At 34.3% G+C, this 17,764-nt stretch overlaps 1 protein-coding gene across 6 annotated transcripts in view; it reads left to right on the plus strand.

The window, feature by feature from the left end:
• NRCAM (neuronal cell adhesion molecule) overlaps positions 1–17,764 on the plus strand; it is a 121,343-nt gene that overhangs the window by 89,484 nt on the left and 14,095 nt on the right. For 2 of the 6 annotated variants that reach the window (XM_088141731.1, XM_025165283.2), the window contains 10 exons: positions 322–519; positions 611–681; positions 1,515–1,740; positions 1,991–2,106; positions 2,868–3,072; positions 3,736–3,858; positions 4,549–4,725; positions 11,977–12,042; positions 13,293–13,418; positions 14,686–14,838. In XM_088141731.1, the coding sequence (XP_087997857.1) occupies positions 322–519; positions 611–681; positions 1,515–1,740; positions 1,991–2,106; positions 2,868–3,072; positions 3,736–3,858; positions 4,549–4,725; positions 11,977–12,042; positions 13,293–13,418; positions 14,686–14,838 (1,461 nt within the window). Of the gene's footprint in view, positions 1–321; positions 520–610; positions 682–1,514; positions 1,741–1,990; positions 2,107–2,867; positions 3,073–3,735; positions 3,859–4,548; positions 4,735–7,101; positions 7,236–11,976; positions 12,043–13,292; positions 13,419–14,685; positions 14,839–17,764 lie in introns of those variants that run through there. The other 4 variants (XM_088141733.1, XM_025165284.2, XM_088141734.1 and 1 more) reach the window with 3 other exon arrangements.

Below are 17,764 nucleotides of genomic sequence, written 5' to 3' on the forward strand. Positions count from 1 at the left end.
CTTTTCTGTATCAAAGCACATTAAATGTTACTTTTTTAATCCAGTTTTTAACTTGACACTGTTGTCCAGAAATATTGTCCCATGTTTTTGTTACACTCCATCTTACCTTTGAATGTCTTTTCCCATTCGTGTGGCAAGGTCCAATTCTGGAAAGTCTGGTTGTTTTCAAGGAAAACATGACCTTCAGAATCTTCCATTTTCAAGCATTTATAACACACTTGGCATAGAAAAGTCTTATCCCAAAAAGAAGCGTACTTGGCTAGTTATATGAGAGGAAAATAAGGATTTATGAAGCAAAATTTATTTTCATTTTATTTACAGGGTTTATTATTGAATATGAAGATGCTCTGCGTGAACCAGGAATATGGAATTACCAGACAGAAGTCCCTAGCATGTTCACAACTGTAAAGTTAAAGTTATCACCATATGTAAATTATTCATTTCGTGTAATAGCTGTCAATGAAATTGGAAGGAGCCAACCCAGTGAAGCTTCTGAACAATACTTTACAAAATCTGCAAGTAAATAAACACCATTATATATTTAGAATATAAATAGCATTCAACTATTGTGGCCTAAGGTTTACTTAAATATAAAAATTTAAATTTCTAGAACCAGATGACAATCCTTTTGGCACTCAAGGGATTGGAACAGAACCTAATAATTTAGTGATCACTTGGAAGGTAAGCTTTTTTTTTAAATATAAATAGTGAAAGCAATATGATTAGTGTTCCCTTTTCTTAAATGTATGGCAAAACAGCAACAAACAGCAAAACATTGTTTTAAAGATTGACTTACTGTTGTATAAGAACCCCATTGAAATGCCATTAACATCACTCAACCCGTGCTGCTTGTTTTATCTGATGACACTACTGTATAATTTGCTATAAAGCAATATAGTATATATTTAGAACCAAATATGCCAAAGGGGGTTGAAATTAGTGTGCTGCTGTAGTATTTCTAGTGGTAGTGCTAAAGCAAACAAAGGAACAGCTTTATTGTTACTGCCCATGACTAAGATACAGCTTACATTATGTATATTTTAAAACCAATCCATAGCTCTTCAGTTTATAATTCCTTGTCATTCTGCAATGCAACTATATCACAAATAGGCTGTTCTGTTAGAGTACTTTTATTTTCATTATGTTACCTGTGAAGTACAAGATTATAGAAAGAAGTAATACTTGATTTTGTCATTCCCCCACCCCTTTTCAGTCCTTTCCAGTCCCTTTCCTTTTTATAGCATGTTTTTTGGACTGGATGCCAGAGAGCATTTCACTTATTGTTGTCCTGTGTGAGCACCACTTTGAGATTTTTTTAACCAAAGAGCAAGGTAAAGAGTCTTTAAATTAGTAAGATTCCTTAAAGTATATGCCACACATGAATACGAGAGCAAATTCTGATTAAATCACCACTTCCTAGTGATCTTCAGAACAAAACCATTAACTTTATATTATCTTTATCTTCTTTTCTGTGGCTAATTCAAAATCATACCTTTGTTTATTTTTCATTTTAGCCTTTAACAGATTTTCAGTCCAATGGTCCAGGGCTTCGGTATAAAGTCAGTTGGCGGCAGAATGATGGCGAAGATGAATGGACATCTGTTATAGTTGCAAATGTATCTAAATATATTGTAGCTGATACTCCAGTCTTTGTTCCATATGAGATAAAAGTACAGGCATTAAATGACTTAGGACCTGCACCTGAGCCTATAACAATAATTGGACATTCTGGGGAAGACTGTAAGTTTCTTACTTTGACTCAGTTTTTATTAATTTTTTTAATAAATTTTAAATAAAATTTTAAATAAAATTTTATTAATTTTATTAATTTTTGTGTTAGCTGACTTCTCTGAGGCTTCAAGTAGTAATAATATTGTGGTAGAAATTCAGAGATCCAGAATTAATTTTCTACACTTGTGAAATCCAAAGTAGCTTATAAATACATACAAGTGGTTCTAAACTGAGATTTGTTGCATTTGTGTCTTGTCAGTACCAATGAGTGCTCCAGGCAATTTACAAGTACAAGTTGTAAACAGTACATTAGCGAAGGTGCAGTGGGATCCAGTTCCATTAAAGTTTGTCCGTGGTCATCTTCAGGGATATAAAGTAAGTGAATCATAGAAATTTCTTAAACAGCATTTAGTATAAAAATATTCACAGATGTATTGGGTGAGAACTTTCCTTACTTGTTTATTTACTTACTTATATAACTTCCCAGTATGTTGTTTCTCTGTCTATGAGGATGGCTATTAGTTGATGTTTGTTAGAAACACTTTTTAGCCTGACTGCTGTTACTACTTACCCTTAAGTGTTTCCTGTAAAGTGTGTAACATCAATTCTATATTCTGTCTTACACCAATGCTTAATCTTGGGTTGAATTTGCATTTAAAAAATCAATAAAATTTGTATCATGATGATTGTTTATGTATTTAATTTAGACTAGACTTTTCCTAAGAGTCCTATAGTATTCCCTCTCTAATTTTTCACAACCCTGTGAAATAGATTATGCTAAGAGACAGTCTAAACCAGAGTCAGCTAATAACTTCCATACCTGAGTACAGATTTGAATGCAGTTTATCTGACTCAAATACTACAGTACTCTAATATATTAATTATTTGATATGGCTTTGTACAGATAATTTAAGATCACTCAATTGGATAGTCACATCTAGAGAAGACCTATTAAATCAATGGATTTCCATTAACTGAATTATTTTAAGGTGCTTATTTTTAAAAATATTATTATGGATGTAGCACACTAAATTGCCTGTCTCAAAATATGTTTGGGCTGTATTAGTGATCATAATATAATGCAAACTCAGAACAGGATAAATTAATGTTTAAATCTTATATCTATATATATTTAGATTTACTATTGGAAAGTTAAACATTTATCTGGAAGAATTAAGCGGCATGTAGAAAAAAGGATGTTGACTTTCAGTGGAAATAGAACACATGGAATGGTGCCAGGACTGGAGCCTTATAGTTCTTATAAGCTGAATGTAAGAGTGTTTAATGGGAAAGGAGAAGGACCACCAAGCCCAGATGAAACGTTTAAAACTCCAGAAGGAGGTATGTACTCAGATATTTACATTTAACATTGTGAGTAAAGTGTTACTTGACCATTTTCATTAAGGCAGTATATACATTGATATTAAAAAAACATAATAAACCTGTCTCTGATTTTTAACATACTTATTACCAATGGGATATGAGCAAATATGGATACAGTTAATATATAGGAAAGTGATATGTAAACTTTTACAGGCAAGGGCTACATTTCTGCAGTTATACTGGGGCAGCATATGGGAAGGACTAAGGCATATTAGACAGACAGTATATTCATGTCTGCCACACGTAACATATTTAGTACATCTGAGGTACCAAGGAATGGAAATAGGAAGAGAGAAATTAACAGTAAGTTAGTCAGACGAGGGAATGAAGCACTATTAGTTGACTTTTGCAGATGGCAGTCCAATCACATATTTGCAGAATTCAGGCACATATCAGTAGTGATGAGTGACTTTCAAAAGAGTTCTGGAAGCTGCATCCAAATCTTAGGAAATTCACATGTGGTCTGAAAGCTGTGTTTATATACTTGTTATACAGATAGCAATTATCAGTATGGTATTAAATAAAATGTGATGAGAATTTAAAAGGAACATTTAAAATATTTTTATAATACTGAGTTTTATTAGAACTAATTAACTTTATTTTTTTAATTTTTTTTTAAAGTTCCCAGTGCACCCTCTTTTTTGAAGATTACTAATCAAAATCTGGGCTCTCTTACTTTGGAGTGGGGCCCACCTTCTCATCCAAATGGTGTTCTGGTAGGATACACATTAAAATTTCAACCAAGTAAGTAAACCTTAAGAAAAAAAAATCAGTCCCCAAAGTATATCATTATTGAATAATTAGTAGTACCTTTTTAGATTGATTGGTTAATCAATCTAGAAACCAGTTTTTAAGAACTGGAATTGAACAGTGTTAAATTATACTTTCATAGTGTTCTGTATTATTACTATGCAAAATAACATGGAAGGTAGATGGCACAGTATTTCCTTGTAAAAACTAAAATATGACTGTTCTCTGCTTCAGAGGAAAGTGTATGCATTGTGCCTTGGGGACAGAAGGTGCAGAAAATGCACAAAGTTTGCTTAGTTACCATTGATATTTGGTGCTGCTAACCTGCATTATATCTTGAGGAGATGTGATAGCATTCATTCAGATGTTAGAAAGCTACTTAAGTGAACAAATATGCTGTACGTGTTACTTTCAAAATTATGACTTTGTAGGCCTTTGAAATCTATACATGTAGGAAGCCAGAGGACAGCTTCACCACAAACAAAAACTTTGCTCTACTTTAGAAGCAGAATTACTCTGCCTATGTCATACATGCATTCAAACAGTTTATAGTATGTGAATAATGCTAATGCACAATGTCAATACCAAGATTCAGCAAATAGCATAAGTTACTTGGATTCAGTAGTTAAATACAGAAGGTGTTTCCAAATTAGCTTTATTTTTTATCCCACATAACAACAACAGTTAATAGTACTCATGAATTAGGCCACTTGGAAGAGATCAATATTCCAGCCAATGAGACCAGCTTGATTTTAAGCAACCTGAATTACAGCACTCGATACAAGTTCTATTTTTATGCACAAACATCAGTTGGAGCTGGAAGTCAAATAACAGAAGAAGCAGTAATAATTATGAATGAAGGTAAGATGGGTATGTATAAAGAATATAATTTTAAAATATTTATGTTATTTATTTATTAGATTTATATCCCACCTTTATTTGTGTAACTCAAGGCAGTATACAGAATGCTCCTGCTTCCTGATTTCCCCACAACAACAACACTGTGGGGTGGGCTGGGCTGAGAGAGTGACTGGTCCAAAGTCACCCAGCTGGCTTCCATGCCTAAGGGATGACTTCAGGTTCAAATTCAAGTAATTGTGCACAGATTTTCTGAGAGTGTAACACTGGGGAATAATCTATTCATTTTTACAGACCCTTTGTACTCTTAAAATATCAATATATCCTAATTTTTACATTTAAAAAAGCTGTTTAACCCAAAAGAAACAGAGATATTAATATATTTGCTTATATTTTGATTGCCATATTAAATTATATTTTAGTAATTTTTATTGAGTTTTTAAAAACATTATTTGATAATAGGAAACATATGAAAATGTGCTAATCATCTTTTTTATAGCTATAAGGAATCTGTGCTATGCGAAAGCAGTTTTCTAATTCTGAATGCCTAGTGCAAACAGCTTATTATTATGACATATTCTAGGACTCTGCAGCACTATTGATTCAAAGGCTGGACAGTGCTTTGGAGCACATGGAAGTACACATGTGGTATTGGTCTGAAATTCATTAAAGTATTTGCCAGTTTTCCCAAGAGTTGCTGACAAGCACTGTATGGACCTTCACTCTGCTCCAAATCACCTTTTTGCTTCGAAATCTAAACTGCTGAATAGCCCAAATATTGAGTGACAGTATTTCAACAATCAAAATGTGCCCCTGCATACTTCAGGCAATGCCTTCTCTACTAGCCTGCAGCATAAATGAGGGCTAACATAATTTCTTTAAGGGTTTTGTTTTGTTTTTTACAATTCCGCATCTTTTGCCTAGCGAGCATAAATCTTCTTTCTGGGGAGAAATATCTACCAATCACTAGAACACTTTTTTGTGTGCTAAGGTAGAGTGCTGGACCTACCTATTGCTTTATCTTTTAGATTAGGATAGAAACTTCTGTGCATTTTAAGATTATTAACCACAGTGATAAAAAAAAAAAATTACCACAAAACCCCATGTAACTGCATCTGTACACAGCCAATGGATGAATACATTGATTAAATGAATAAAATAAATTATTAATAAATTAAAGGAATTAAATAAATCAGTTGGGATATTTACTGATACAGTATCACACAATAGGAATTAAAGCCAAAATCAGTCCTTAAGTTCCTGAACAATGGCAAGAAAGCATTCCATGAAGAGAGCTTGTAAAACGTTTTTGCGGTATCACATCTGCAGCAGAGAATACATGACTCAAAAACCTCCTCACATTGGCAAATGCAAAAAGAGGAAGCTCTGATACTCAATTAGAACCAAACTAAAATAGTCTGAGTGTAAGAACCCTAAAATTGGCATAGTGTTTGCATATCCTTTGCTGGGGTATTATTGTTTTGCACAGTACAATCTTACTTACAGTCTGTTCACGTAAGTCCCATTATCTACAGTTTGAGAGACAGTTTTCACTAAAATTACATATCCATAAATTGTAAGACTGAATGCTAAGTGCTTAAGAAATGCTTTGTTAAAAAATTTAAATCTGTTAAAGAGTTATAGTTTAAAGTAAATCCATGCCTACTAACTTTATTTTTTGTTTCTAAACTCACTGTTGCAAATCAATGAGTGTTAATTTCTTATTGTCTAATTCCAATACCTTTTCATTTAACTGCTTGCTTTCATGCTTTAATATCAATGAGTAGATTAGTACTATAAATGGATAGTCCTTCTGTGTATCTAGTAATGTGTATCTACTAATTTAGTGTTCTTTTATTTTCCTCTATTTATGCTCATGTTCCTTGGATATAATTGCAAGTAAAACTAAGCACTGATTTTTAGTTTTTAGTGGATTTTTTCCCAGTTTCCTATATTGAAAAAAGTGCAGTTGCTGATAAAAAGAAACGGTAGAGTTCCTGAAAAGAAAGTATTATGAGGGATTTATCCATTGCCTTAACATAATATTTCCCTTACTGGTTCAAAAAACAGAATGGTATATGCTGACTCATTCATTTTTCTCCATTATCTATCAGAATAGTTTCATTGATAAGCTTGACAAGACCAAATTGTGCCGTTGATCGCCACATAAAAACTGAAAGTGCAAAGTGTAAAGCCCTCAAGTTCATCTTCCTTGAGGGCTTTACACGCTTAGCTGTAAAGGTATCATTCATATTGTGTGGGGTATGTAATGCCCCCTATCTTTTGCTGAACAAAACAATTTTGTTTGTTGAACAAAACAATTTCAGTTTACTGGAAAGGACTAAGTGACAATAACTGTTTTGTTTCCCTTTGCTCTAGCTACACTAATTGGATAGGCTGGGATGGGCTATTTGTTTCTAAGATTATGGAACTTCCAGATTAATCAAGGATGGCAACTGCTACAAGCAATATGTTTTCTTATTCATATAATGAAAAGATGGTAAACATGTGGCCTTCCACAATTGTTGACCTATAATTCATATTTCTCACCTTGTTCAATTAGGGTGCTGGGAGTTTTAGCTCAGCAGTACTCATATCAGGAGGTCATACAACCTCCTGCCTGTTATTGAGCTCTTCAGATGATACAGGATTGTTACTTGTAGAATTATACATTAGTGTTTCAAAGAGAACCTAAGCTGCTCATTAACAAAATATAATTTTTCTTTCTATTTTATTAATAAATGTGTTACATACTTAAGTGGTTGAATTTATTTGCTGAAATATTTCACTAAGATGTAATTACCAACAAATAATATAGCAGTGCCTTGCTGAATTTTATTTTATCTTTTTTCCTTCTAGGCAATAGTTGACATTGCATGCATTTTATGCCTTCTCTTTTAAATAGCAATGTAACAAGAGGGAACACTGAACCTCTTCAGTTAATCTTTTCCATTGATGAAACTTCTGTTTCTTGTAGCTCTTTCTGTAGGCTCAAAAATCAGTTCTGAATTGTAGGGAGATGTTTCAGAACAGATTCAGAGGGGGCATAGATAGGTGCAAGGAAAAGAGGGAAGGAATAAGTGTATAAATAAAGTGTTTGCTAGAAAGGAAACTTAATAAAAACATTTCAAATGCGTTGTGTATTTCTGTCGTCTTCAGTGGTTTCCAGGATATTTCTCTTGTTTCATTGTTCATATATTCCTATAATGCTGACTTGTTCCACTTCAGAGTTTAAAACTGGATGCTAAATTTCTGTGGAGCAGTCAAGCAACACCTGCTACCCTATTAGCTAGAAAATGTTGTCTAAACAGTATCAATATAGCTAAGTATTGCTAACATTTTGCCTGTTTATCCAAAGTATGTATTAATTCATTGGCATTACGTGCTTACATAGTTTATTAATTGAAAGTAAGAAAGTGATCCCAACATTTAATGACACCCATAATTTCTTTCAAATTTCTTTCCTTGCTAATATACTATTATATACAGACAGTCCCCTACTTACAAACTTTCGAGTTACAAACTTTCACTGATACAAACAAGATGGACCTGGAGGTTAGGAAAAGGAGGGCAAGGGTTCGTTTTTGGCGTGCTGCAAACTAACCCTTTCCTGCCTTCTCCCGCCTTCTGGCAGGTTGGCGGTTTGCATTGGAGTTTACAGCGCGCTTTGGGAGGCTGCAGTCTTCAGCCTTCCTCCTGCAAGGCCTTGCAGAGGGCCAGCAGTTTTGCCTCCTGCATAGCTGCCCTCTTTGCCCAGGGAGCTACCACTGTCTCTCCTGCCTTGCCTGACAGTGGAGCGTGCTGCATCCCACCAGCTTATCCTGCTGCGCTCTCCACAGTCTGCAGGCTATCACTTCTCGCATTGGCAGCAGAAGACTGGGCTTCTCTGCCCACAATGCTGCCATGGCTCCTGCCTCCTTTCTTCTTCTTTTTTTTTTTTTTACTTTTGACAGTACTTTTTACTTGGTTGGACTTATGAACAAAACGGACATATGAACAGGTTAGGTTTCTCTTGGAACCTAACTGTAAGCTTTAAAAATTCTAAAATAATGATCAAAATCAGAATTGAGTTCTATATGTTGAATGAAGAACTGTAATATTCCTGGATGGTAGAAGAACCAGAACCACTGAATTAAAGATGTCAGGAAAAATAGAGACAAATGCATGAAGAATTGTTTTATTTCTTTTTCATGCTGCTCGTGCTGAGCTCTGTAGTAATCTTACTCCCACTCTATCCCTCTGTCTCTTTGTTTGCTTAGGTTAACGATTGCTAACTTCGGTATACTGATTTTAGCCTTAAGCAGTCAACCCATTTCCTTTGTTTTCTTTCTTACAATAAAAATCCTTCATTCTTTGTTCATCTGGTGTTGGGCTTTGGTCTATGCCATGCATGCTCAAATCATTTGGGCTAGGTAACCCTGGTTAAAAGAAGAAAACTGAAGGCGCTTATTCAAAAGCTTACTTCTAGGGAAGAAGATTTTTTTTTCAGTGAAACAGAACAGGTATATCACCCAAATCCTGAAGTCTAACCCTTCAACAACTCTACAGCTTGATTTAATCCATTTCCTCTAAAAAAGCATAGATTGGGAACACCACTGTCTACTCTATCATCTTGATTAAATATGACATACTGGACATTAGCTTCAAGATGTTAAAACACATCAGATACAGAGATGTTTTCTTGAGCAACAACTTTACAACTGTTTGTTTATGGTGGTGGGAAATCCACCTGCTGCAGAAAATGATCAGTCTCAGATCATTAGTAGAGCAGAGTCTTTGGACTCTTCTAAGCCAGACCATGGAGGAGTTTAACAGACAGGTAATGGGACAAACCACTTCAAAAACTTCAAATTTTCTCATAAGAGAAGTAATGAAACTGGCTCAAACAAATGTTATTAGTGCACTAGATATATTAGGTACAGCAATGCTCAAAGTACCATCATGCTTGATAGAACTCTGAAAAATGTTATCTATGAATCATGCAAGCTCTTCACAATGAAGTTAAGATGACATTGGGCCAGCCAAGGCCACCAAGGGGTCTATCAACTGTTCAGCAATCCTAAAGAATCCACCGGGTGGTTCTTCACAAACACAGAAGGAAACCCACCACTTCTTTTTCTCCATGATTACCATAGCATAGACTTTGTAATGGCATCTAGATGGTATCTAATTATGTTCATCCCTAGATCTGTGCCACAATCATGAGGTGCTATTGGCTCTGATATGAGGTATAAGGCACTTGGGATCCACCATAAGTGCTCAGGAGAGAGTCACTGATAGGTTGGTTGGTCAGATTCAATAAAACATTTCCTAAAGCTGCATGAAATACAACCTGATCCATTAATTTCTATGGGTGGACCAACCTAATCCTGTCTTGCCCCCTACATATGGGAATTTGCTACACCAGCTGTGTGTTTCCAGAAGTTGATCCATCCATGGGAAGAAAACCAGTCTGGAAACAAGGTCTAGAATCCCAAGATAAAAACAAGATTAAGTGTATAGACTATAAGTTACCTCATGGGTAGATTCTGAAAAAATCTGGGCAAAGCCCATGAAGGCAAAAAATCATGTAACATGCCCATGTAACCACAATGTGGATGTTGAAGACTCCTGAAGACCAAGAGACAACTCTTGTCAATTCAGTCAGGGATGCTGTTAGGCAACAGGGCAGCTGATACACCAGTAGAATCCTTATTTTCACGTGACTGTTCAAAACAACATAATATCCTTGAAAGTAGCAAAGATTTAGAGAAGAGTCTTGGGAAGAGACTTAAATTCCTGAAGGACTATAGCAACATCTACCTTCTCAACCATTAGATCAGAACCACTCCGGCAAAGAATAGTCAAAGTTCAAGAAGTGAAACCATATAGGTCCCTGCCCCATGTGATGTATACTAGGGCATCATTTCAACTCTTACAAGATTATAAATTTTAAGACTGAACTGGCATTCAATAGGATAATGTCAAAACTTTTATTATGTTATCTAATTTCCTAGATTATCCTGGTTAGTAAAAGTGATCAAGGTTAGGAACATTATGGCTAGACTGAGCAGAGTGATTCTGTTCACAATCTTCCAGGCAGCTTGTGTAAGTACTAAAAGACAAAAAAAAAAAAAAAGCACTACTGTGTTTCAAGACAATTCATATTCATTTTAGTAACACATTCTTAGCGTTTTGGTTCATATCTTTCTTTGTCTTCTTTCTCAGTAGCACTGAAAATCTGTTTATTATCTTGTGATTGAGCAAAATGTTTATTTTAAATATAGGCTGTAATTTTTCAGTAAGTATATTATAAAATGAATTTGATAATCTGATAGAAATCAGAATTTGTCCAGCAATCTAAAAAACCCTAAAAACTCATGTTTCCATTTTTGATAAGAAAACAGATCTAAGCACAAAAGTAATTAATTTCAATGAATTGTTGAATTGGTCTAAAAATCTTAGGGCAAAATTGTCAAGTTTCCTTAGCTGAAAATTATTCTATATTTCCCATGTTTTTTATTACTAATTTGGACTGTATGCATCTATTTTTACAACATTTTCAGTAGAATTTAATTTTACTACTGTAAGTATTTCAGCATTGTAAAAGGAGGCTTAACTTTACAATGTTTAACTCAGGTTTAAGTTATATTTCAAAGTTGTACTAAAGTATAAAACTAGTTTCAGAAGCAAAAAAAAATAAAATTAAAGAACATTTTCAAGTTTCCCAGTCAGATTGCTACAGTTGGGGAGAAACATGATATGCTTTCTAAATCCATTTTCACATTCTAAGGATTTCCTTTTTTAAGACCATTCGTCAACCATCAGTAAGATAAACTGTAATTCAACATACCTGAAGCTACTGTAGCAGTATTGTTATTTGGTATTCACTTCTACCTAAGTGCGCTACAATTCTTTTTTTTCCCAGTAAGCCTACTATGGAACTCTCATGAATTTTTTGTAAAGTAAAAGCAGATGCACAGCCCAGGTGCACAAGATTCCATGCAATATTCTTTGGAGTGCTAGAAGAAAACTAGAGGTTGTCTTTTAAAGAAGCTATAAAATTAGTTCCTGTTTTCATTTTGATATTTATTGTTCTATTATCAAGCATTTTGTTCATGTAATATACCAACAAAAAACCCTGTATGGAAATTCATGTATGTATGTGTGCTATTTGCTTAAAGAGAGTAGATGGCAATGTGCTGTTTGAAACATATTTACCATGTCAACATTTTTTCCTCTTTGTTTTCTTTTTTGCTGCTTTGTTGGATGAAGGATATTCAGAAAATCCTTTTGAAACCTCATCTGTCATGCATACTATACCTTCAACATTTTATAAGGGTATTATTATTTATTTTATCAAAATAACCTTCCATAGAAACAGCTAGAATGCACCATTCTAAAAGGAAAATTTAAAATTTACAGAATTGCATGAAACAAGAAAAATGTGTGCATGTTTTTCATTTTTTCATAAATGTGTAGAATCCTCCACTTTCAAATATTGTTTTAGGAACAGCTATCCCTTTTAATTGGACATTAGAATAGACAGACATGCAGTTCAATGCTGTGCTTATGTATCTGGCAATATCTCATTAAATATACTTAGAGATGTTGCATTGAAGGTTGTAGTTATATTTAGTTATAATTTAGTTATATCATGCACACTATGTCAGCTAATCTTGGAGTCACTAATTCTCCAGCAGTACACAATGGAACAGATCTTAAGTAATTACCTTTTCTTGGCTACCAAATATGGTCCTCTTATTAAAACAGCTAAAATTAAAAGCATGTCTTCTATTTCCAAAAGCTCTTGTCTAATTAGCAACCTTTCCTTCCTTCCTTCCCTCCCTCCCTCCCTTCTTTCGAATTTGCTTTGTAAAATCATTGGAGAAACATGCATCAGGATGGACTGATGTCCTTTATAGTTCTCATAGATTACAGTATAAGGCTATTCAGTTTATAGCTACTGTCTGCATGATATTGCTGTTTTCAGTATCTACAGTGGCAGCTCATGCATGGAATCCAGGTAAAAGACTACAATCTGGGATTCTACTTTTTTACTCGCTACAATTTCTATGTCACTTAATCCAATAAGGCTCATATCCATATTTTACATGATGATACGTTGTTTGATCATTTATTTCACAATGGTCAGGTTGCACTGCCTTTCTACAGGTTATCCCATCCTAGGCCACTGGAAAAAAGTAAATTTTGGACATGGAATATTCCATTGTGCATTGTCGGTAATTCCAGAGTCAGCCAGTAATTACACATACATGTTCACAAAATCACATGCATGTGTGCCCACATACACAGCTTCAGATTATGTTAAGGGCTTATTCTGAATAGGTGGGTTTATTTTAGAGTTGAGGGGAAGTTTGTCTTGATACTGTTTGCAGGAGGACCATGTTTGGTAACTAAAATAAGATAAATAGTTTTAATTGTGCTTAAGCAGAATTTCTAAACATGAGAATTCACAATAAGCTGTTTTTTTCCCCATTCTATTTTGTAAAACTCAGATAAATGAAGTTGGATTGTATTAAATGCATGCAGCCTTTAATATTTTGCTCTTTTTTTTCTTGTATATTCAGTGCAGCCAGTGTACCCAAGGATCAAAAATGTTACGGCAGCAGCTGCTGAAACTTATGCCAATATCAGTTGGGAATATGAGGGTCCAGTTCATGAGAACATTTATGTTGAATATGGTGTGGCAGGCAGTAAGAAGACATTTCATTGAATTCTTTTAAATGCTGTTATATTTACCAATATTGTAATAATAGAAAAGGATCCAGTTTTGATTTACTTTTCCAAAGTTATTTTTGCTTTTAAAAATTAAGGACAGAGATATTGTAGAAGTAACATGCATGTAACTCTGTAAATAGAACACTGACTTCTTGTATTACCTTAGGATTTCTGCCAAAAGCACTTACTAAAACTTTAAACACTCCTGTCTGATACAGTGTGCCTTTCCCTACAAGTCATTTTGATGGTAAAGAAACAATAGGACTGACTGAATTAGTTCTTTCTTTCTCCCAAGAAGTAAATTAGCAGATTATTTGCCCCTTGAAAGACATACATAGCTTTTGGATTGTGAAAGGAATGGCTTGTTTCTTTTAAACTAGTATTTCTTGATCCAACTAAATATACATGGAGTATGTGGGTAGAGCTCTCCTAGCATGGTTTGGCTAGCAGTACACAAAACTGCTCACTGTGGAATACATTCAGTCCTACTAAAACCCCTTCATATTAGTTTTGCCATTACATTATGTTCTTGAAATAACATAATTTTATTTATTTAGACCCGACAACTATAAAGCAACATATGTTTTGAAGTATATTTAAATACAGCATGCTGAAATGGAAGACTTTGAGTATCTGCCGTTTGGTCTTCCTTCAGTTGTGATATTCTTGAGAAGTTATATACAATTGCTACCTCACTACTTGTCTGCCAATTTCCACATGAGGAAATGGTTCCTAATGTGTACAGCTCTGCACAGAACTTCAGCTTTTTATCTTATCCGAATAAGATGCTATAAGCCAATCTGACTTGAAGCTTGTTTTTATGCTTAATAAAGAAAAGGAATAAGCTAGTCAAAACCTGTAGTTTATAAAAGTTCATCCAGAATTTGTCCTTTGAACTGTGTTTCCCTTTCCTGCTTGGTGAGCTTAAGAGATCTAAAGTACATCTAAATAGAAATAGAAAATGTCTGTGATAATATACAAAAAATGCTTTAAAAATTATTATCCCTTCCAGTTGCCTTCTTTATGGCAATTTCGAACACTTAAATTTAACTTCAGTTCTTTTAAGACTGTTAAAGAATAGCATGAAGAATAAAATAATGTTTAGAACATAGTTCTCTAGATGCTCTAGCTTAAGAAAAAAGTATTTTTAAGATAAATATCTGAACTATCACGAAGTGCAGAAGACATCTCAACATGAAATTAAGAATGAATGTAAATGTTGTGTTCCTAAAAATTTTATAGGCAAAGAAGAATTGAGAAAAGAAAATGTTAATGGTTCTCGGAGCTTCTTTCTCTTAAAAGGATTAACACCAGGAACGTCATATAAAGTCCGGGTTGGTGCTGAGGGTCTTTCTGGTTTTAGGAGCTCAGAGGCTGTGTTTGAGACAGGTCCAGGTGAGGCACACCATGCAATTCTGCCTTCCATTCAGAATTGTGATGTGTTAAGTGCTGACATTTCAAAATAGTGTCATGTTCACTTATTTTAACATATTCTTTGCCTCCTTAAAATGTATCTCTCAGAGCTACACCAACCCATTTTTGTTCACATCATGGGTATCCATGCCATTCATTAAAAAAAAAAAGACATAGTTTTCATATCTCCTTTTCAGGGATGCTGGCATGATTTTTTTCTGTATAGTATGCTTTTGATTCATGATGAAATACAACCGTGTTTGAAAATAGTTAAGTCTGAAGAAATTATACACCAGCAGTAGTTTCTCCTAATATTAGGCTATCCAAAACCTCTACAAAATGTAAAGTTCATTGAATGCTACCATACAAATAATTTATATAGTACGGAATAATTTGTTCACAATCTTTTTTGTGTGTCAGTTTTTCATATCTCTTGAAACATAATATTTAGAGAAGCATATAGGTTTTATGAGAAATATTTGAATGGCATTTATTCAATGTCACATATTCTCATAAAGCATCAGTGAGCAACCTTTTTCTATCATATGTCCTATGGAGTAATCTGTAGGAGTATATGCTAATAGTGGCAAGTTGTGGATGGAACCAGAGGCAAAAGGGTGTCAGATTATCCACCTATTCATTTTTCTTTTTTCTTTTTTTGATACCTGGCACTCTCTTCTCTGTCTTGCTCTGGCTCTTTCCCTAAATTGCAAGTTAGGACAGAATGCTAGAGAGCTGAGTTAAGAGCTTGCATCATCTGGCAGTTGCCTACCTCTGTTGTAAAGTATATGGTTAATAGAAGTGTTTTGTAGTATATGGTGTTGAAATATTTTCATTCACTATTTCATAGTGTCACTATGTTTTTATAAAATGGAGTTATATCTATAAACTTAATTTTTTAAGATAAAATAAATTATCAAGAATGGGTCAGCACCCCAACGCAAATGATATTTTAGATCATCAACTTCATGTGCTCAGTAGCAGTGTATATCGGTTGTTTGATATGTGAACAGAAGTATATTTGCATTCAATATATAAATATTATTGCAAGTAATGGGTTGGATCCAAAGCTGTGCTCTGACTAACTTTATAAACTGAAACATCCTGTAGGTGAAAAGGTCTGATCCCTCTTTATCTCACAGCATTTTTATGCCTGAAATACTGTTGAATGTAGTTGAGTACTTTTTGCATGAGAGAAGTACAGTACATCTCCCAAAACCCTTTGCATTCCATTTACACTGTTACAGATGCCTAACTTACAGGACAAAAAATAGGGAGTAAGTTTGAAAGAGTGGCAGGGTGACACAGATGAACAAGCTAACTTTGGAATTAACAGGGCATCTGGATAGGCCTGGAACATTTTTTTTTTTAATTTCTTTTTCCAGAAACCCAGAAAACAGTCCAGGCCTTAGAAGGGTTCAGTAGTACCTCAGCTATATGAAAGACTCTGACAATCCTGTGTGCATCAAATTATATAAAATCTAAACTCCTTTTAATTACAACAATTTGGTTCCAGAGTTTTCTTTGCTGAGCGGAACTGACTGAGATCTAGGTGAACCCCCACCGGAGGTTGGAAGGCACTCTTTATGGATGTCTTCTTCACCTGCAGTTTCCCTTTGACATTTGTAGATATATTTGAAGACTCAGAGAGGGAAAGTAAGAAAATAGAATAGTTGAAGTGATCTTCCTCTCCCTCCATTGTTTCTCTGAGATTTGCATAAACTTGAGTTTTTCCAAAGTTTTGTTATTGAGGAGTGGGGAGTGGCTGGAGTGTTTTATGGGCCATTTCTTCTCAAGCCAACCCATATTATACCAGAGGTACATAAACTATTGCAACTCTTTAGGTAACATATGAAGCTGCATAATAAGAAAGAATCAGTAGGAATCAATCCTGCCTCTCTTTGGTAGTAGCATCCTTTGAGCAACATTTAACTCATTGATCTCTGGATCTGAATGAACATCTATTTTTCTAACTCTCCAGTTATCTCTAACTGGAAGTAAACAGGGAAAAGCTCTAAAAATTACTTAGTTTCACAAGATATGTTCTACGGTCTCTGAAAAGATTTGTGTAACATTTGCTTTAGTAATGATTTGATTTGAAGTAAGCACAGTAGAATAAATTCATCTGACTTGCCTATATTAGCAGCTTTTGTGTTTTTCAGAGAGAATACCCTATGCGCTTGAAGCAGACTATATATGTAGTGCAATTACACATAGTCATGTAATTTAAATACACAATACTGGCTTATAGAAGCCTATATGCCTTTAGCAGAATATACAGCAATAAAAATATTGGAAACTGTCCAATATTACCATAAGTAAGTAAGTAAGTAAGTTATTACCATAGCTTATTATATATTGGTATGTCTTAAGCATGTACTGTTTTGCATAGTGGGCATGGCATTACATACTGCATTTGAATGTAAAATGTATATGTCTTCTTTTAATTCTTGACACTGTATTTTTAATACCAAATAACTGCATGTTTGGAAAAGCTCAGATTGCTCTAACCTATTAAACATTCCTTGTTTGTATTATGTTGTTTAAGGTTAGCTTTTTAAAAGAGAAACAAAAAACTTTCTCAAAAAACCGTTTGTTCTCTTTATATCGTATAAAGATATGCTACTCCTTTTTCAAACAGAGTAAATTTGAGCAATTTATAAACATTATACTAGAAATTCTAGTGTACTCTTTTACATGAACATAAATTCATTGTGTGTGTAACTGGTACCCGCTAAATGGACCACATTGCCCCTAAGCCATAGATTTCTGAGGAAAAAGGATAGGAAACTGACTACACACATTTCCTTATTTAGTGCATAGAGAAAGCTTCTTTAAAAATGTGTGAGAAATGTTCCCATGATAATTATTTTTGCGTACAGCTGTGCATCAAAGGACAATTACCAAA

This window comes from Python bivittatus, unplaced genomic scaffold, assembly GCF_059951505.1.
Source record: "Python bivittatus isolate LINGU-HERP-01145 unplaced genomic scaffold, Pbiv_v1 ctg000330_np1212, whole genome shotgun sequence".
NCBI lineage: Eukaryota > Metazoa > Chordata > Lepidosauria > Squamata > Pythonidae > Python > Python bivittatus.